At 39.8% G+C, this 20,998-nt stretch overlaps 1 protein-coding gene across 6 annotated transcripts in view; it reads right to left on the bottom strand.

The window, feature by feature from the left end:
- The window catches only part of USP6NL (USP6 N-terminal like), a 181,659-nt gene that overhangs the window by 42,836 nt on the left and 117,825 nt on the right, over positions 1–20,998 (bottom strand). For 5 of the 6 annotated variants that reach the window (XM_087857722.1, XM_045793917.2, XM_087857721.1 and 2 more), the window contains 5 exons: positions 17,850–17,930; positions 10,467–10,574; positions 4,976–5,085; positions 2,295–2,343; positions 647–767 (listed from right to left, as the gene is read on the bottom strand). In XM_087857722.1, coding sequence (XP_087713848.1) covers positions 647–767; positions 2,295–2,343; positions 4,976–5,085; positions 10,467–10,574; positions 17,850–17,930 — 469 coding nt within the window. Of the gene's footprint in view, positions 1–646; positions 768–2,294; positions 2,344–4,975; positions 5,086–5,549; positions 5,707–10,466; positions 10,575–17,849; positions 17,931–20,998 lie in introns of those variants that run through there. The other variant, XM_087857723.1, reaches the window with a different exon arrangement.

Here is a 20,998-nt window from a genome sequence, read left to right as displayed (position 1 = left end):
GGGTGGGACTGGGAAAATAATTTTGCATTAAATGGGCAAATGCTACTTTTATTTCCAAAAGAAGATGCAATCCAAACTCTAAACTTTCTTGTATATGCTTGACAGATATAAGGGAAAGGTTATTAAAAACAATCTTCTAACTGGAAAACCAAAAACTCATGCAAATTTTGAGATATTAAATAATGAAGTACCCACAACATGTTATCAGCAGTCTTTTACTGTAAATGGAATCGATTTTACGGCTAAAAGAACCAAAACACACATTTCACCAAAATGGTAACTGCATGACAGTCTAAAAGTTTTAGTCAAACGCATCTTTTATTTCTCCCAGTAACACAGCTTTCCTCAAGTCCTCCAAACCTAAATTAGTCTCTTCTGGCTGGGGGCCAGGAAGTAAAGAATTTCAAAATGCCAACACTGTACCTTGAGGTAAACATCAGGGAATATAAATGTAAACAGAAAAGTTTAGCAAAGTTCAATAAAGGAGGAAACAAGAAATGACTCACAAACACTAACTGACTGAACAGCCCCAGACATTAAGTTTTTGTACTTAACCCTACTAAGCATCTTCCAAAGTTTGACTTTGTTTTCATTTACCTTTTTCTCCCTTCCTTATTGTTTTCGATAAACTATAGGGTTTTCTTACCATGCATGGCATGTTTGGGGCCTGAGAAGAGTTTGACCAGGGCCCAGAAGGCATCTTCTTCATTCATATACATAAGGAGCAAAGCTGTGATCTGGCTCATCCCCTGACAGTAGCCAACTTCCTGAAGATAAATGAGAACAAAGAAACTGGGGATTTTAAGATCCAATTACATGCATATGCACATATAAAAACCTGCCCTACAAAATAATCAGAAAATGCCTAAACACATTAAATAATGGGCAATTCTACAGATAGACTACAGTTTTTACATTGAGCTATAAACTATAAAAGAATACATTTGTATTCAAAAATAAATGTAGCAGTGTGAACAAAGTGTCAAGCTACACGTATTTTTATCGTCCCCTATTCAATACCATTATACCCTTCATAAAAAGAACTAATAGTTTATTCTTCCTTTGTAAGTATTATTCTCAGTTCAATATTCCTCCTCTTTGTTCAAATGCTGGCAAGTTTCTCCCCTTCTACAGTTCCCAAGCTGCTGACTTGTCTCCTCTAGATTTCCCGGCCCTTACAGAGACACATTTTGGGATACCAGCCAGTCTATGTCCCTTCTCTGAGAACTGCCTACTCTCCCCATATTCCCTGCTTGTCATGTGGCCTTAGAGCTTCATGTTTGTGCCACGTGAACCAAAGCTATGCAGCAGAAGAGGTCATTTGAGCCCAGGGGAACAGTGAGCTGGCCACACTGACTAATCACATACTCTCTCCAGGATATCTGTAATCAGATGGTGAGACGCATTTAAACGGAATGGTCATGTTGAGTCTGTTGGTGCAATTTTAGCCATGTGAAAACTGAAGAGTAGGCAAAGAAAGCAATCTGGAGGGAGAAACAGTGGAACAAGCAGTTTCCAGAGATAATCAGTTACCATGTGGCCCCAGAGTGGAAGAAAGAGAACATGTGGCTCTGGCTCAATGAAGGCTTCGCACGTTCCAGCTCCAATTTCCATGAGGCCCAAATATTGCTTCCTTTCTACAGAAAGGCCTTTAATAAACTCTTTTATACCCTGCCCTAGTTTAAAATTTCTCATAACTTAAAGGTTTTAATAGAAATTACACAACCAAGTTTCAAGGTTGTCCTTCCTAGAACCTGGCCAATAAGCATTTAACCTCCACATGAGGTTCAAAACTAATTGATCTTTCCCCAAATTATCATCTCCCCCTGAGTGACGGATATGTTAAGAACTATTACCAAAAAGTTTACTTTTAGCCCACTCCTAGGGTTAGCAAGTAGGTACACACATGATCTCCTATTTGGCCCTCGCTGAGTGAACAAAATGTGACCCGAAACTCAAACTCCCAGGGGTGATGAAGAGTGAGCAAGGGTCGAGCAAAAATTCATCTGCCCACCAACTTCCTAAACTTCGAGCCCTGCTCATTCTCAGCATGACTGTGTAAAATAAAAACGAGACAAACACCACCACAACAAAACAATCCAGAGAAAGAGGGGAAAACGAGAGATGCACTGACATACAGTGGTTTTTCCCACTTCTGAATCAGTTCTGTTCTAAGATCCCAAGGTCACCAGAGGAGCCTTGAAAAGATCCACAGAGGCAGTGGGTGCCCGAGAGTTCCTCCAGTTCCTCAGAATACAACTCAAAGAGCCCTGTGTGGGTATGCTCTAACTTACCGTGTTATAAATAGAATATGCAGCAAGAACATGGAATAGGGATTGTTGCCTAGAGAAAAGAAAGGTTATATTGAATATATTTCAGTTATTTCACATATTTTTAAAATTATAAACTTAAAAAAATAAAGTTTGCCTGAAAATAGATAATCCAGACAAAAGTACTACTGTAATAAAGAAATGAACCCAAGCTCAAATGTAAACAATACTCTGTACAGTCTAAATTTAAGGCTACAGACATTCGTTCTTTTTTCTTTTTAAAGGGGGTGGAGGAGCAGAGGGAGAGAGAGAATCTCAAGCAGGCTCCACGCCCAGCACAGAGTCCTAGGAAGGGCTCGATCTCACGACCCCGAGATCATGACCTGAGCCAAAATCAAGAGTTGGACACTTAACCAGCTGAGCCACCTAGGCACCCCTGACATTCATTCTGATAGAATTTATACCAAAAAACACAAATGGCTTCACAATCTCTTAAATGTGTTGCCCTCCTTCTCTGAACTATTCTCACTATAAAATCATCCCCATAGGAGCAGCCAGCCTGCCAGAACTATGGAGGCCCCGTGAAGCCTCAGCTGGAGCGCAGGCTAGGTACAATACCTCGCAGGGCTGGGGCATCCTCTGGGAGGCTGCAAGGGCTCTCAATCAGCCGCCAATATCTAGTGCTCTCTCTCCCACAGCCAGGACACTGGTGTCCAAGATTCAAGGGGCAGAAATGGGATGACTCTACCCACCGTTATCCCTAGTAGTCCACTAGCAAAATGTTCGCTTCCCATCCCATCAGTCTTAAGCTCTGCTGGTCTAGAGTTCTAGTTCCAAAGGGAGAAACGTTTCCACCACGAGACACATTGATTCCACTGAACTGGAAGCTGAGACTGCCACCCAACCACTTTGGGCTCCTCATGCCTCTAAATCAACAAGCAAAGAAGGAGGTGACTGTACCAGCTGGAGCAACTGATCCTGATTACTAAGGAGAAACTGAGTTGCTACTACACAATGGATGTAAGGAAGAGTAGGCCTAGAACGCAGGAGAATACTTAGGGTGTCTCTGAGTATAGCCAAACCTTGTGATTAAAGTCAATAGAAAACTACAGCCATCTAATTCAGGCAGGACTGCTAATGGTCCAGAATTAAAATTTAGGTCACCCCACCCGGTAGAGAACCATAAACAGCTGAGGTGCCTGCAGAGGGCAAAGGGAGTATGAAATGGGTAGTGGAAACCAGCTATAACTATGTGCCCAGCCATAGAAATGATGGTTATAGGGCCGCCTGGGTGGCTCAGTTTGTTAAGCATCTGCCTTTAGCTTAGGTCATGATCCTAGGGTTCTGGGGTCGAGCCCACATCAGGCTCCCTGCTCAGCACAGAGCCTGCTTCTCCCTCTCCCTCTGCTCCAAGCAACCCCTCCCCCTGCTCACTCTCTCTTCTGCCCTCTCTCTCTCAAATAAATAAATAAAATCTTAAAAAAAAAAAAAAGGAAAAGAAATGATGATTCCAATTGTTATGAGCATTTCTTCCTTATTTTGGTATGAGTATGTTTATATATATGTATTTAACAATGTTTTTGCTTTCCTCCTTCCTTTTCCATTTTCATCTAACGTATTAGCTATATTAGACAGATATATTATTAACAGTTACTTTTATATTGCAGTATTTAGGTTTCAGAACGTCAAAGCAAAAGGGTAAACATCACCAAACACTTTGCATCCTCTTGTGGGGAAAGGGTTAGACTAGTTTCAGTCCTAGGGAAAAGAGTTGTATCATGTTAGGCAAAAGTATGACCTTGTATTACCTCTATTTGGAAACAGAGTTGACAAGGATGTACAATGGTCAGTACACCACTGGTGTCACTTTGGCTAGGCTACAACCCCCAATTATTCAAAAGCTAATCTACGTGTTGCTGTAAAAAAGGCATTTTGTAGATGTGATTAAAATCCATAAGCAGTTGACTTTAAGCAGGGGAGATGATCCTAGATAATCTTGGTGGGCCTGATTCAATCAGGTGAAAGGCTGTTAAGAGCAGATGTGAAGCCTCCCTGAAGAAGTTCTTCCTGCGGACAGTAGCTCTGCTTGTGCTCAGGAGTTCCAGGCTGTCCCTCCTGATGACCTGTCCTCCAGATATGGGACTTGCCTAGTCAGCCCCCACTATCAAGCCAACTCCTCTCAATAAATCTCTGAATGCCCATCTCTTACTGGTTTCTGCTTCTCCTGTTGAACTCAGCCAATGCAGAGGTGAGCAAAACTATACCTCTCATTCATAAACTGTAATACTCATTTCAGTCATTCATTCCTCACTTTTTTTAGTTTCAGCTATGCACTGGGGCCAAGTTTATAGGGATCTATTTGTCACTGACATGGTTCTCAAAAAGTAACACAATCTCCAACTTCTTTACTAAGATTATAATAAAAGCAGCTACTACATTTTTAAGAATTCCCAGATCATAAAATGACTCTTTACCAACCAAATAGCATCTACTATATCAAAGGTTAAAAAATTTAAGTGAACCCAGATCCTAGGTTTCACACAACACAGACCAAATGATCTGCAAAAACTTAAACCTTTAGGACCTGGATCAAAATTATAGTTCATACAAGACATTCTACTCACTCATGTTTTAAGTTAACAAAGACTTTAATAAACACTCTTTATAAATGCTATTTACATTTTGTAACATTAAAGTTTACTTACTTAACACCATATCTGTCTCTAAACATAATATGGTCCCTAAATGTGCGGTTGACATCGAGGTCTATTTGTCTGATGTCAGGTGAACAACCCCGTGCTCTGTGTTTTAATTTCTGAAGAGAAAAAAGAGGGGAAGAAGGCACATTTTTATGGAAATCAGTTGTTGAAAACAATTCTCATTGAAACAATAAATCATAAAGTCATTATCATTAAAAAACTGTTTTGGTTCAGGAAAGTCACGCCTGTGGTTCACCAATGAACGTGAAAAGGCACACGACGAAGAGCTTCCCTCCCACCCAGGCCCCCATCTCTCTCACACCCATCCCTTCCCTCTTCCCGCCACCTTTCCCCTCCTGTCTTAACAATACGGTTAGATTTTAATTCGGAATGAAGCACTTTTCAGAGCCTGCCTTGCTAAGACTACGTAAAAGCTCTTCGCAGCTGAGCCACACAGTCCGCTAGGATTTCTTTTTTCTTTCCAGCACAGCATTTTTGTTTTCCTTCGAGCTAATCATTGCCTTGTTTCTTGATTTGCTTCATTTTCTACACGCTTGCTGCTAATCCAATCCCAACTCACTTTAAACTGCATCCACTCCTCTGATGTTGCTGCAGTAGGAAAGGTGCTCTCCGATTTCAACTCTGTGCAGATGTCCCTCCAGAGCCTTCGGACCTGCTGCAGCCTGGGGCTCCTGGACCTCGGGGCCTGCTGCACAGCTGGGGCCTTGGACGCCCCCTTCACCCTCTGCTAGGCCTTCCTTCGCTTGGGTGCCCTGTTTCCTGGGTCTCACGTCTTCTCCTTCCTTGGTTTATTCCCTTGTTCGGAGGAGCACATCCTCTAGTGGCTCCTGTAGAAGGCTGGAAGATAAATTGTTTTGAAACTTCAAATGTCTGACAATACTACCTCCTTCTTATTTAACTGTTGAGCTCTTTTAGAATTCTAAATTGGAAAATATTTTTGCTCAAAAGGCACTGCCTTTACTGTCTTCTAGTTTCCAGTGCTGCCACTCTAATTCTGGTTTCTTTGTACGAAATCTGCTTTTTCGCTAGAAGCTTGTAGGCATTTTTCTCTCCACGTCCCGAAACTTTACATTTCTGTGCTTGATTTGTATCTATTTTTATCCACAGGGTTGGGCACTTGATTGATCTTTTCAATCTTATAAACTCGGACTTATGTCTCTCAGTTCTGAGTGATTTCTTCAGTAATTCCTTTGTCCATTTCCTCATCCCTCCCGCCTGCATTCCCATTTCCTCTTTCTGGAAATCTTACTATTACAGTGTGGAATCTCCTGGGCTGTCATTTAACTTTCTTATATTTTCTCTATATTATTTTCCATTTCTTTGAATTTATCATCTACTTTCTGGAAAATTCCTTCAAATATTACTCTCAAACCTTCTCTCAAATATTTCAGTTCTATTATAATTTTCTATGGTTAATAGCTTTGCTGTTCTCAAAGGTTCCTTTTTATAGGCTTTTATACTTGTTCTAGGGATGTAATATCTATTTTGATCCCTCTGAAGATACTTGTGATCTTTTTTTTTAAGTTTTCTTCTTGCTCTATAGTCTGTTTCTTACACATTTCTTTTTTCCATTTGTTCTCGTGTGTCTTTCACGTTAGCTCCTTTATGCAAGTGAACAGCGGTATTTCATTGTCTGCTTACATTTAAAGGCAGAACACTAAAAGCTGACGGCAAGCTCTGTGTGCAGAGGTGGGGCTTCACGACTGTCTCCACTGCAGAATGATCTGTCTGGGCAGTTTCACTGGGGTTCCCCCGAAGTCAGCATCTCTGGGTTTATGTCCTTAGGCCGGGCAGATTTCCCAGAGGAGTCTCTTTCCGTCTCCGGTCAGGAAGACAAGGACCTGGCCGCCAATGTGCTGGGAGCAGCGTGGGGAAGGAGGCCAGGATGCCCCCAGCCCCCAGCTCAGGATATACAGTTCCTCTGTGCCTACACACCCCCCTCCCCAGGAACATCTGGGTCCCCTCCAGTCCAGAGGCCCTCTGGTTCATTCTTTCCAGAGGGTAAACCTTGGACTCGAGCCAGGGTAGCAGGGGGACGTCGGGGTTCTAAGTGCTTCTGCGACGGGCCCTGGGCCACTTCCACAGTTCTGAGCTTCACCTCCACTCCCAGAGGCACCTGCAGTTGACAATTACCAAACCTTGTGGAGATTCTGAGATGGCAATCAGCCAGCCGGGACTTCTGCTTTCTCGGGTTTGCTGAGTTTATAAGTGTCTGGTTTCCAGACACTGGCAGCCGTTCTCTCTCCTGTTTCTTATTTCTTGTGGGCTTTGTCTTTACAACAACTCCCTGCTGTCAGTTTCATGGCATTTCGGGGGAAGGGAGCTGGGTGAGGAGATTTAATCTCCCAAACTGAGCTAGATAAGAGATTAAAATTTATAATAATCTATACTTAACCACACTAACATATAATTACGCATCTCTATACATATATTATACTAACTCGTTTACCATGTTTGGGTGATACAGATCTCTGCCTGAATCAACTCCAGCACATATATATGAAAACATAACTGCTAATTCCCGACTTCAACTAAAAGTAGAAAGAAGTAGGCTATCTGGAATATGTGTGTATGTGTTAAGTGTTCTGTGACTATGCGTACTCTTTGTGTTTTGAGGCCGGAGCTCAGACAAGGGCAGCTTTTAAAATCATGAAGAGTAACCACAGTATACTTCCGAGTCCTAAATACACATCGTATTTATAGTATTGTATTTAGAGTATTATATTAGAATCACACCACTAAAATATTATCGTACACTATCACTGATAAAAGTTGGTCCAGAAAATATTACCTAAAATTTAGTTTAAAAATGGTAATCTGTTCGTATTTGTTCTTTATTTTTTTTAAAGGTAATAGACAAGTAAAGAGGTTTCAATTATTGTTCTACAGGCCTCCTGGTAAAAAATGAGATGTCAAAACATAGAAAGAGAACGTTTGACAGGACATGATAAAATGTGCTTTAAAATAAAATTTAGTTCAAAGGCAGAAAATCACCCAAATATATCTATAGTATCAGTTTCTCTAGAGGACATGAAAATCCAACATAAAACGGCCTCAAGACAGAAGCAAATTTCAGTTAAGTAGGTAAAAAATTGTAGGTCAGAAAGATTATGTCCTAGAATATTTACAACATACAGAATACAGGAAATCAAGCATATTTCTTATCAAGGAGGCAAAGCAGCTTCTACAGTTATCTCTGAGACTGGGTGGGCGAGACCCATGACTGTCACAATAATACAAGAATATACATTTTATTTAACAGAAATAGGATCTAGTGAATCTATAAACCTGAAGTACAGGGGAAAGATCCGCGATATCGCGGTGTGTTTGGCCAACAAGACTATGAAGCCCCAGGAAGGCTGCAGGTGGGGCTGTTAACCACAATGGACCGAACTTCTGCCATCTGTGAGCTCTATCAGACACACAAGAGACACAAATGACACTGAGGTGCACCGAAAAGGACAAGAGGGAGTGGCAGATGAGAGCACCAGCTCAGGAGGCAGCGACAGGCTCACCCACCCGAGAAAGATCTTAGTAGTTCTATTCCTTCTGAAGTTCCAACCTAACGACAGCAACTCATACCATCTTCGGAGAGAGAGTAAGAAAGAGTGGGAATGGAAGACCATCAAATAATGATGCCGGGAAAACTCAAAGAATACCAAAAAAAAAAAAATTCTTTTTTATGATAGTGTTAGAAAAAATAAAAAGTACTGGCAGGCAAGTCATTTCTGTTGTTGTTGTTATGGTACGCCTGGCATTTACTAAATGGATCTCTCATGTTAACCAGTTCCGGATCATTTTATTCTATGTAGAAAAAGTCTAAAAGATCACTGAAAACACAGTTCTGCTATTAGAACGTGTGCTGGATTGAAAAGTGCCCCTTCCCCAAACTCAGGTCTACCCAGAACCTGTGAATGGACCTGACTTGAAAATAGGGTCTCTGAAGATGTAACTGAGTGAAGATGACATCATGCTGGATTAGGGCAGACCCCAAATCCAATAACTGGCATGCTTACCAGGTCAGACACACAGACATACAGACACACACAGGGAGAAGGTGGTGTGAGGAGGGAGGCAGAGAGCAGACTGAGGTAGCTGTGAGTCCAGGAATGGCGTCAGCAACGCCCGAAGCCAGGAAGGGGCGAGAAGGATTCTCCCCTGAGCCCTGAGACGAACCAGGGTCGTGCGGACACCCTGGCATCAGACCTCTAGCCTCCGGAGGCGTGAGAGAAGACACTGCTGCTGTTTGGAGCTACTCAGTTTGTGGTGCTTTGTGGCAGCCCGAGGAAACAAAGGCAGCACACTACAGAAAAGTAACTGTTTTCTCTCATTAATTAAGCAAGAATTTATTGTTTATTAGGTGTGTGTGTTAAGTGTAAGTTAACACATACACATATAGGTATTATTGCACCTACCATACACCAGCACACTGTACCAGGTGCTGGGGTTAGATTTTATGTTTTCTCAGACTCCATTTTCAATATTGGCTCTAAAACTATGATACTAAAAGCAAATATCTCATCAACAGACTAAAATAACTTGAAACTCTAAAACCCTAAGACATAAACTCATAGTCTGTGTAGGGCCCAAACAGCTAATTTAAAAAATCTTTTAGACACACAAAATAAGAACTCTTTAAATTAACCAGTATTTATTATCTTTCATCTTGATAAAATGTTATAACACACACAAACACATTATAAGAAAAAGAAAAGAAAACATCAAGAGTACTCCAAAGCTCCTTTTATAATTGGTACAGGGTTTAAATCATAATAATTTTTCTTTTATCCATTTTATTCTATTTACATACATTTTCTGAGGAACACAGTTCAAAAAGATTTTTAGATAACCATTCCTTTCAAAGGTTAATATAAAATTTAGATTTAGAAAAGGTATAGCTGAAATGCTAAGGTAAATGTAATGCATTAGCTAATTTAAGGAAAGCACTGCTGATCACTGAGCCAAAGTCTGACTCTTGATTAACAAGTAACAAAACCTAGAGATACCTACTAGTCTGGGAGGAAAATTCTTTTCTCACACTCAGAAGAAAACAGTCAAGTACATACAGGCAGCTGCTGGATAAACTGAATCCCACTGCTGTTTTCCCACAAAGTCTAGAAGGGACATTGCAGATCTCTTTATTAACACTACATTGCAAATAAGCAGCTATGATCAGGTGTTAGTCAGTTTTCCTCACGAATACACCCCAACACTGATCACTTCAAGTATCTGAAAAGCACTGGATACTTACTGACTGATATAGAAAATAACATTTTCCCTGAACTATTTGTTCACAAGTTAGGAAGCAGATTGCACTAAACCAAACAATCAAGAAAATCATAGGCTTATACAACTCAATGTAATATCATTTTAATATAACTTGCAATGATATGAATATCTTACATCACCTTGAAAGCGAAAAGAAATGGGTTTTGCTTTTCAATTTCAAAATAACAAGTTAGTTTTAGATACTCACACTATAGAGGTCTCTTGTCTCTTCTTTCATTTTAGGGATCTCCAGAAGCAGAGCCCAGACTTCACCTCTGAGCTGGAGTGGGATTCCTTTGTAAATTCTCCTATGAAACTTATTGAAAGAAACAAATTGAAGGTTATAAATGACAAAAATCTTAGACTGATCCCTCAAATCAAACTAATTAATATGTGTTAGTCCTTTATTTTCAAAGTATCCATGCTAACCGGTACGTTCTGCCATGGCACACTTGGATCCGATCGTGTCTACTTTCCAAACCCTAGCAGGGAGACACAGGAAGGCAGAGTACACGAAGAAAATGTTAAGTATGCCGAGTACATGAGCAGTTCCATACCATTACCAAGGAGCTCCCCATGCAGCATGAAAGCATAATCAGTGCTCTTTTTCAAGGTGTGAACATCTGATTTACACATTCCCCGTTGATATAATTAACTAGTTACATACTCTCTTCCTTTTCCCCCATACATCTAAAAGGCTCCAAATAGTAAAAACATTGCCTTGTCCCAAAAGTGTCTTCGTGGAGCGTAGAGAATACTGTAAGCCCTAATATCTTTTCCTGCAGCATCTTCTCTCTGAGGCTTTCCAGAACCTATCAACATAACATATCCTGTCTAGCTCAGAACTCAGCCAATGCCACCCGCAATCTTCAGTTCTCTCCCCACCTCCCTGTCCCGCCCCTCCCCTCCACACTCCCCCCCCCCCCCCGCCACTTCCCTCTCCTCTTTTCAATTTTGGCAGTTCTCCAGGAATAACCTGCCATCGCTTTTGAATGAGAAAAGGAATAAATCATTAGTTTAGTCAACTCTTCAGATCCTTGTACGCTGTCACTCTATGAATCCTAAGACTGCATCTACTTCTCCATCTTCCCATAATTGTACCTTTTTTCCTCAAAGCTAATTATTCAAAATAACATACAAATCTATTATGGTCATTATAAAGCTGTGCATAATAAAACTTTGAAACTTAAAAGAAAATGTGCAAACAAGGAAATGACTAAACAAATTATGGCAGAAACCTTAGGGAGTAACGTAAGAAGAGGTACATAATTACCTTTATGATCAAAATAATATATTTTAATAGTATGGCTAAGAAAATCGGATGTAAGTTCTAATAACTGACATGCTGACAAGTTATGAGTTAAGAAGCAGAGTTCCCACTACTGCCACATACTACCTCGCTTTTTTACACCAAAGCTTTAGTACCTAAGTCATGACACAGTTTTATAAAACTGATGATGTGACTACGAATGAGCAACAATGCAGAACAACTCTCACTGTGAAACAGTGGATACTGTGAGGTGGATTCAATCAGATAATGCCATACGGAGTTTCAGCTTTGCTCTTCTGGTATAAACATACTATGCCTCAAATTTGAAATTTCAGTAGATGGTGACTAGAATCCTGGAAGTTTTTTAACTCATTCAGTAGCTCTAACTGGAAGAATATATACAGAAAGGTTCTGTGTAAACCAGACTCTGCTACTTGCAGCACTTCCCACATACTAAACATTTACCAGCTTTAATTGCAAACTGAATGTGGTTTTTTAAAAAATGAATTTAAGATTTATCTTCCTAAAAAAAGTCTGTCATCTACATTCATTTCAAAGTTGTAATATTTACCATTATACTTTTTAAAGGAGTATCATCCACTAAAAGTTTTTTCAAACTATTGCCTAAACTTCTAAAGTAAAGATGTTGTACTATAAGCATCTAATATGAATATTGGAAGGTGTGGAAACTACCAGAAATGTGAAAAGTGAAAGTTTAATAGCCAAGTAGAATATGATGTCAGGTAAGCAGATTAACTTCACTGGAGAAGAATCTCCATTAGGCTGATGTTTTCAGTGAGTAAAAGAAGAGTTCTGACATGTATTTTTCAAACTATATTACTTGATAAGACCTCAGACATTATTTTATTGCTTTCATCCAATTCTGTATTCAACAACTATACATAAATGTCCATTTTTCATCTTAAAGTAAGTAAATTTTTTAAAGATTACATTATCATGATTATATTAAGAAGAAATAATAGGGGCGCCTGGGTGGCTCAGTCCGTTAAGTGTCTGCCCTCAGCTCAGATCATGAACCTGGGGTCCTGGGATGAAGTCCCACATGGGGCTCCCTGCTCAGCAGGGCGCCTCTTCCTCTGCTTGCCACTCCCCCTGCTTTTTGTGCTCTCTGTCAAATAAATAAAATCTTAAAAAAAGAGAAAAGAAATAGTAGAGAAAACCAGGTAGAAAGCAAAAATTAATGGTCCCAGTGCTACTCCAGGGCTAAAATGAAAACTGAGGCACAACTTTTACTGAGCATTTACTACATGCAGGAAACGATTTTAAACTATATATAGATGTTTCTCTCATTCAATCACATTAACAATTCCATGAGATTTTATCCCAATTTTACAGATGGTCAAAGTGAATCACAGAAAAGTTAAATAATGTGCCCAAGGCACACGCAAGATGTCACCATGTTTTAGCAAAAGATACTGATTTTACATTTTATAAAAAACAAAGACCATCTTTCCAAGACCATTTTGCATGGAGCTAGTACCCACTGTTCTGCTCAAGTGAACTTACTAAAATACACAGATCAGAAAATATTAAGGGACTCCAAGAGCAGAAAGCACTAAAATAATGATAATGAAACTGTATTTAAAAGGTAAACATAACACACAGAGTTGTCAAATCATTATGCTATACACCCAAAACTAATGTAACACTGTATGTCAACTATACTTCAACTGGAAAAAAAAAAAGAAAAAGAAAAAGGAATATAAAAAGGGATGTATCTAGAATTCAACTTTAGGAGGTAGTGAAATAAAAAACATGTACACAAAGTCGCATGTACCAGAAAAAGGATTAAATTATGAGACCCTAAAATAAGAATTTTAAATCACGAAAAAAATAATAAATTATGCCTATTGTTTTTCAAATACTCGCAACTCTTATATGACAGACTGACATTACGGTAACATAATTTTCACAAATTTTCAACCATCATAAACATTGTGGAAATTTTGTAAAACAAAGCAGGAATTATATCAAGTATGACAGATACGAACAAAATTTGCTTATTCTCCTGAACAGTGTGCAGTCTACATTTGTTGAGAATCCTGCAACTGACAAAGTAATATCTCATATTTTCTATGATAGTCTGCAATGTAGGCAAAACGAGTGCTGCCCCACTTTAAATGCTGGGAGACCGTGGCACAGAGAAGTGGCTTGCCTAGGTCCAAGAATTTTGTCTTCTTACTCCTATTTCACTGCACTTCTGCCAGATCCCACTGCCTCGTAAGAGATTACAGCTTTTTTTTTTTTAAAGATTTTATTTATTTATGTTACAGACAGACAGCCAGCGAGAGAGGGAACACAGCAGGGAGAGTGGGAGAGGAAGAAGCAGGCTTCCAGCAGAGGAGCCCGATGTAGGACTCGATCCCGGAACGCCAGGATCACGCCCTGAGCCGAAGGCAGACGCTTTAACGACTGCGCTACCCAGGCGCCCCTACACTTTTAAAGTAAGTAGACTTCAGCAGCAGCAGGCGATCGCTGTTTATCCCAACTCATACATGAACATCACTCATTTGTTCCAAAAAGAAACTCTGCAATGACTGTCTGCTTCGTGGCCAACACTGATGAGGCAGGTGCTCTGGCTCCGAACATCAAAGAGTACTGAGGAGCTCACAGTGTAGCAGGGAAGATCAACGGTAAGCAGATAAACTGATACCGTAAACTGATACCCCTTTATTATAAAATAGTCCTTGCTACAGAGCTGAGCGTCGCACCCTGATGGGAGAAGTCGTGGGAGACAGACTCCCCGGAGGGGCCAGCGTGCGAACAGGAGAACAGCACGCACTACACTGTCCGGATGTGCAGCAGCGGTTAGCCCTTCTGTCACGGGACACAAGAGACTGGAGGGGAAAACCAGAAAAAGTTGAGGAATAAAGATGTTGGGATGAGGGCAGTGAACGTGGTGGTTACTTACTGGTCCAACACAGCGGCTCTCACCTTGAGACGGTATGAGAAATATTATAACGGAGGAAGGCAGGAATGAATTCTACATGACAGAGTTCGGGAAGATCAATACTGAAGGATCCACGGGGATTTGCCAGGAAGGGGAAATGAGGAGATGAGGGCAAGGAAAACAATGACTCTAGTAATTATGACTTTAATAATAAAAGTTATGCTAACATTTTCTGATTATTTATTAGGAGCTGGTATACGTGTTTCTACATCAATGTATCCCTTGTAATACTATCACATTCCTAAAGAGGAACATACTATTATTATCATCCCCATTTTACAGATGAGAAAATGAAGATGTGGAAAAGTAACTAACTCCAAATTGTACAACTAATAAACTGTAGAAGAACTGAAATTCAGTTAGTCTGACTTCAGAGACCACAGTTTTTGGTTTTGTTTTTAAGATTTATTTATTTGAGAGAGAGACAGCACGAGTGGGAGGGGCAGAGGGGGGGAGGGGGAGAGAGAGAGAGAGAGAGAGAGAGAGAGAGAGAGAGAATCTCAAGAAGACTCCATGCTGCGCGTGAAGCCTGACACGGGGCTCGATCCACAACCTGACCTGAAACCAAGAGTTGGACTCTTACACGACTTTGCCACCCAGACGCCCCCAGACACCAGAGTTTTAACAACCGTCATATAGAATGCCTGTATGTTGGATTTAAACAGTGTTTTAAGATTCCAAGTTAAAAAAGTACTACCTTTAAAATTCAGTTAGAAATTTATTTTATGGATATGATACACAAAACCTTTAAGAAAAAATAAATTACGGTTCCCTGAAATCTACCTTTTGCTTTGAGTATCTTTGTTCCCTTGCCATCAGAATCAAGTAGTCTATTTCAGTCACACAGATATATTTAAACATCCATCAACCAAAAAACAATTCCACTGACTGACCTAATATTTTCAATACCTCTTTCTAACCTTAGTGATTTCAAAATAGTGATGAATGTGCCAGTCCACATTCCACACTGGCCAGTGAGCCAACTTTGCAGCCCACGCCGTAGGGCTCCATTTGGGGGCCCTGCAACACTCCAAGTGTATGACCATGAAACAGGAGTCCACGCCGAGCTGCTTATCTCTTTACCGCCCCTCTGTTTTCTTTACGCATCCCTGCTCCATTAGCTCCTTCATCTCTGCCTCCAGACAGGCAAGAGTCCCTCAAGGCCGGATCTGAAACAGTTTTAAACCATACACAAGGCCCTATTGGCTCTTATAACTATACATCCTTTTTCCTTCTGACTTTTTATTGACAAACACCAAAAGGGAAAAGCAAACAAGAAAGACGGTACAGTAAACGAGCCCTCGAGTGTGGACAAGGGATCGCCTGCTGTGACTAACAAGCTGTGTTGTTAGTCCTTGAGAAATTTATTTATAAATTTGGTGCCTCCATTCTCCCATCAGTAAAGTAAAATGCTAATATAAGGTCCATTCAGTTACTTGACTTAAAAAAAAAGGGGGGGGGAGTATGTCTGTCATTGGTACTCTGCTGTGACACAGCTTAAACACAATTACATCTCGACTAATTAAATCATAATGTCTCCACTTAACAGAGATGACTTCATTTAATAGACTATATTTTTAAAACTCAGTACTACTGAACCAGGAGCCGTGAGAACTGTGAGACACACAGGCAACACAGACAACCTTAATGGAAGCTGTCTTTCATTAACTCTTGGATTCTAAAGATCCAAATATTCTCTGTCACAGCTATATTTTAATTTTAAGACACTTTTAGAAATTTTTTTGTATTACCATGATGTAAGTAAGGAACCTGTGGAGGGAAAACTTCCACCTCCTCTTGAAGAGAAGAAAACACATGCTATTTTTTTTTTTTTTTTGCCTCAGTGCAATTTAAAATGAGGTATGAATTGAAAGCAGCAATTCTTTTAGAAGGTACATTCTGTTGCACGCCAAATTGGACCATATATATTATCAAATAATTCCAGCATTATCGTTCTGGGAAAGTGCTTTAAAATTATACATCAAAGAAACAGTTCTGTTAAAATCTCTCTTACTGGGAACTACATTAGCCAGAGTTGCTGTCAGAATAATGTCCTGGTAGAATTGCTCATTTTTACACCGGCTTACATACTTTCATAGACATATGTATACTCGAGAAGAACATAAAGCTACATAATTCTACAAATATCTTATTAGACCGAATGTTGAGACGAAAGTGCAGGTGCCACGCATCGACATTTACCCTGTAATTACCACTTGAGCAGTCTTCCCACAGACATGAGGTAAAGCAGGCGCCAACTTTAGGCCACTCTGGGAGACAGCATGATAATGAACAAGGGCATAGATGTTGCGACTAACATTCTACTTTGAACTGATTCCTCTCAAAAAAACATCTTGAGTTCCAACCTAATGCTAAAACACACAGTTAATAAAATCAACAACCCCAAAATGAGTTTACTCCTGATGAAAATAAAATAATAGAAGAGTCTAACAGACCTTAAATAAGGGTATTTAGAATGCTCAAAAAGAAAAGGGGCATTATTCCTGCGAGATGCCCAAGGACAAAAAGATTTCCACTGTTTAGTAAGTTGCACTCAGTTTAAGGACCCTCTTGAAGACGTGGTCCCCCTACCACGCGTTATAATAGTAAAGACTCTGAGGAGTCCTGTAATAAAGGACTTAACTTTGCTTCACTTGGGTTAGCTCTGATATTCCCAACTTTATTGAAAGAGAGCCCTTTTCTCTTTAAAAAAAAAAAAAAAAAAAAAAAACTTCTACCACCATGAACTTCACAGCTTCCCAATGTTTAAAGACTTTTGTGATGAGACTGGTGGTGACAGTAATAGATGTATGTGTTACGTTTTAATTGGTTTAAAACTCAGCCCCAACTCTGCAGGGCAAAAAGATTTAAGGGGAGATTTGCTAGAAGCTTTTGGAAAGATCACTCTTGCTTCAGGGAAAGCTTTCAGGGGCCAGCCCTCTTCCTGAGCAGCGTGACATGTGGGTATGAAGCCCAGAATTGCTGCAAGGATTCTGATCCCAGAGGGAAGCCAAGCTCAAGGTAAAGCTGGCACTGCAGAAGGCAGAGACGAGGGGGAATGAAACTAAGTCACAGGCAACGCAAAGGAGCGTCTGAAGCAAATCACTCCTGAAACCATCCTACCTCTGGACAACCTGGTACACCCTCTCAATTGCTGAAACCTATCTGAATGGATATTCTGTTATAACATAAAGACTCCTAACTTGAGGCATCCCACTAAATTAAATTCTTCTGAAATTTTTTAAAAGAATATGAACATTAATACTTCTATAATTCAAGAGAAACTTTTATACGGAAAATTCACATTAAATTTGTATAGTTTCAGAAAGAAGTAACATTATTTTAATTACCTTTTCAGTGTTCTTGTATTTTTCCCATCCTTTTAGCATTTTCAACCACTTAGTAGTTCTTTCAATTTCCAGCTGCTTTTGCTAAAATAAAATTGAAATTCATTGTTAATGTTTGAGGCTTCTATACTTACAAATTACAAAAAAAAAAAAAAAAGGTCAAAGAAAATGCTGCTAAAAAAATACTAAAAAAGTTAAGCTTTTAGACAGCAAATATACTATCTAACTTTAAAAAGTCAGATAAGTGATTATAGTTGTAGCAATAGTATTCCATAGCCAAAGTTAAGATACATGGGAGATGCTCCAATGGGACAGGTAAAGAGAAAGGAACTGTTTAAATTTTCTAATGCTTTTAAACTAGTCAGTGAAAACCCTATGTATTCTACTAAATTAAACCAAAAGGAAATTCTAAAATATTTTGCAATATTTTTTATGCAGCAACAAAAAAACACTTCAAAATTCCGTTGTCTTCTTTTACATTTTACTGAATTCTACCATCTTAATGTTTTCAGTGACGGAGATGATTCTTTAAAGGAGAACTGGGTATTTATTTGTGGGGAGATTAATATCTAACTAGCAATGTGTTAGGGAAAAACTTATCCAAAAGTAAGTAAAAGTTGCTGCCCTGAAGGAAGTTCAAACTCAGGGCAACTGTCGTGGACATGGGTGGTACACTGTGACAGGTATGACAACATACGGTCACAAAAGGTGACCACAAGGTCACAATGGAAGAAGCAGTCAAACCCACCTAGCAATGTTAAAGAAGGTAAGTCCTAAATGAAGAATTGAAAGTTTATTAAAAGATTATTAGGACTTTCATCAAAGTGCAACGGGGGACTGAATATTCCATGAAGCATGGATAAATGTAGTTCTGAGACAGCGTAGCACCGTGGGCGGCCAACAGTAGTTCTAAAAGGCTAAAAAAGGACATGAGGCTGAAAATGTAGGCAGGGGTCTTGGACATCACACCAAATTGGAACTGGAGCAAAGCTGGGGAATGGGGAGGGTGGTACAGAAAATACTTCTTCCTCCCTTCTTTCGTTTCCAGGAGAAGGGATGTTTTTTCCTAATTATTTGGGCCTGCTATCCAATCTCTTCCTCACTTGTAAGGTGGTAAGTGACTTAACTTATTTAGTAAGTTTAGAAAAAGATCTGGGCATGTACGGCTCCTCTGTCCCTTTTCTGTGGAAGCCTGAACCCTCAGAAGGCCTATTTGTACTCCATCCTTTCAGACAGGGAAAAACACCCACCTCAGCCAAGAAGTCGGCGGTGACCTCTCTGTCTATGACCAGGTGCGCAGGACCATCTCCTACCAGGCTTCCGAGTTAGGGAGCCCACAGCGGCCTCACGCCTAACCTGCATCTTCCCCTAACGCCTCTGCGCCCCATGAACGTGGACATGTGTGGTTTCCCCAGTCCCTCCAACAGTGCCGAGCACAGAGCAGGCACCTAACCATCTCATTTTCATGAAAAGAACCCAAAGAGATCGTTCCTTATGAGTGAGCTGAGATTCCACTATTTTGTTAATTCCCAATGCCCACATTTTCTTTTCTGCAGGCCTCTGTAAGTGTAATAGATCTGTGAATCAAAAGCAAAGGAAATGAAAGACTAGACAGCCCAAAAAAAAAAAAAAAACAGTTCTGAAAATCAACTTTATGCTCAAAATGGTGTGCTCATTACAACCCTGTGAGGCACGTACAATAATCCCTATTTTACAAATAAGGGAACAGAGGCACAAGGTGGTTTAATGGCTTTCAGATTCCCCTATGTAGGAAATTCAAGTGTGATGAGAGGCTCACAGCCAGGCAGCCTGGCTTCGGAACCTGCCCTCTGAGCCACCGCAGCAAGGTCTCCTGCTTCCCATGTGTCCTCTGCACAGCTCACATGACCACAGTTTTGGATGAAAGCAATGCCTCCTTATTGATGGTCTTCAATCCAGCCTCACACAGGCAGATGGCATATGCCCACCATCAATATTTTTCGATTTAAAAGAAGCATAAAATCCCAAAGAAAATCCTGATTATAGGAAAATATCCTCATTTTCCGAAAATGAAAAAATTTTTAGAGAATTTTATTTTAAAGCATATTTTCAAAACTTTTTAATCACTTCTTAACTCTTTCTAAAAATTGTGATGGGTTTCTCATAATAAAAGATGATCACTCGTGAGCAAAACACTGTTATAATTCCCATTTTTCAAAAGACTAAATATATTCTTCATTATATTATTAGCAATAAAATGTTGCAGATGGTTCCAGAAATATGCTTAATTTTAAAGCTCAGTGGGGCACTGAAATCTAATTAATGTTTCTGCTAAACGTGACTTTAGAGAAGGCCAAGTTGGGAAAAATTAAGATTGATCTAAGTTTAGTATTTTTTTGTTCTTCTGCACTTCCTCCCCTGACTTCTTCAAAGCACAATTCCTTTCTCCACCAACAGGAAAACACCAAATAATTCAAGCCAACCCAAGAGTATAATAACATACACTTTGCCAAGAACAACCCTGCTGAGACCTAGCAGGTCTCTTGCTATCCTTCATTTTTATGACTATGAATTATCCATGAATCACTTTAAGAACTAGTTACTCTTTTTTTTAAAGGCATACTCTGTATTCTAGTTCTTACATACATAATTTTAAATGCTACACACTAACAAGTAAGGACAAAACACACACACACACACACACACACACACACACACACACACATGATTTTAAAAACCATTAATAACTATGCTTTTCTTTCCCCTACAGGGAAGAAAAAAAAAAAGATACAGCTTGGGGAAAGCTCTGGGCTGCAGGATTTAAAAATTATGTATCAGTAGTTCCATCAAGTTTAAATGTTAACTCCATAATGCCATCAATTCAGCCACACCTGATTTGAATGCAAGTGACTGCCCCCCCCCAGTCATGAACCTCTAACTCGTGGATAAAATATACTTTATCAGCAAACATGCCACAACTAACTGTTCCAGAACTTACTCTGAAGTAAGAAGTAACTGAAATCACACGTGACAAATGTGAACTTGAATGCTCTGGGAAAACAGGCTAAGGAACACTATCTTGTTGTGGACTCAGTAACATCAAGACAAACTAGAAAAGAAGAGCAAGTGAGAACCTTGACGTACAAGCTCAGCAGACACTCAGTTTCAACGTA

This window comes from Ursus americanus, chromosome 31 (genome assembly GCF_024610735.1).
Source record: "Ursus americanus isolate L20-20 chromosome 31, mUrsAme1.1.p, whole genome shotgun sequence".
NCBI classification, from domain to species: domain Eukaryota; kingdom Metazoa; phylum Chordata; class Mammalia; order Carnivora; family Ursidae; genus Ursus; species Ursus americanus.
The sequence above is the reverse complement of the archived record's forward strand: the minus strand, read 5'-3'. Positions and strand labels throughout refer to the sequence as shown.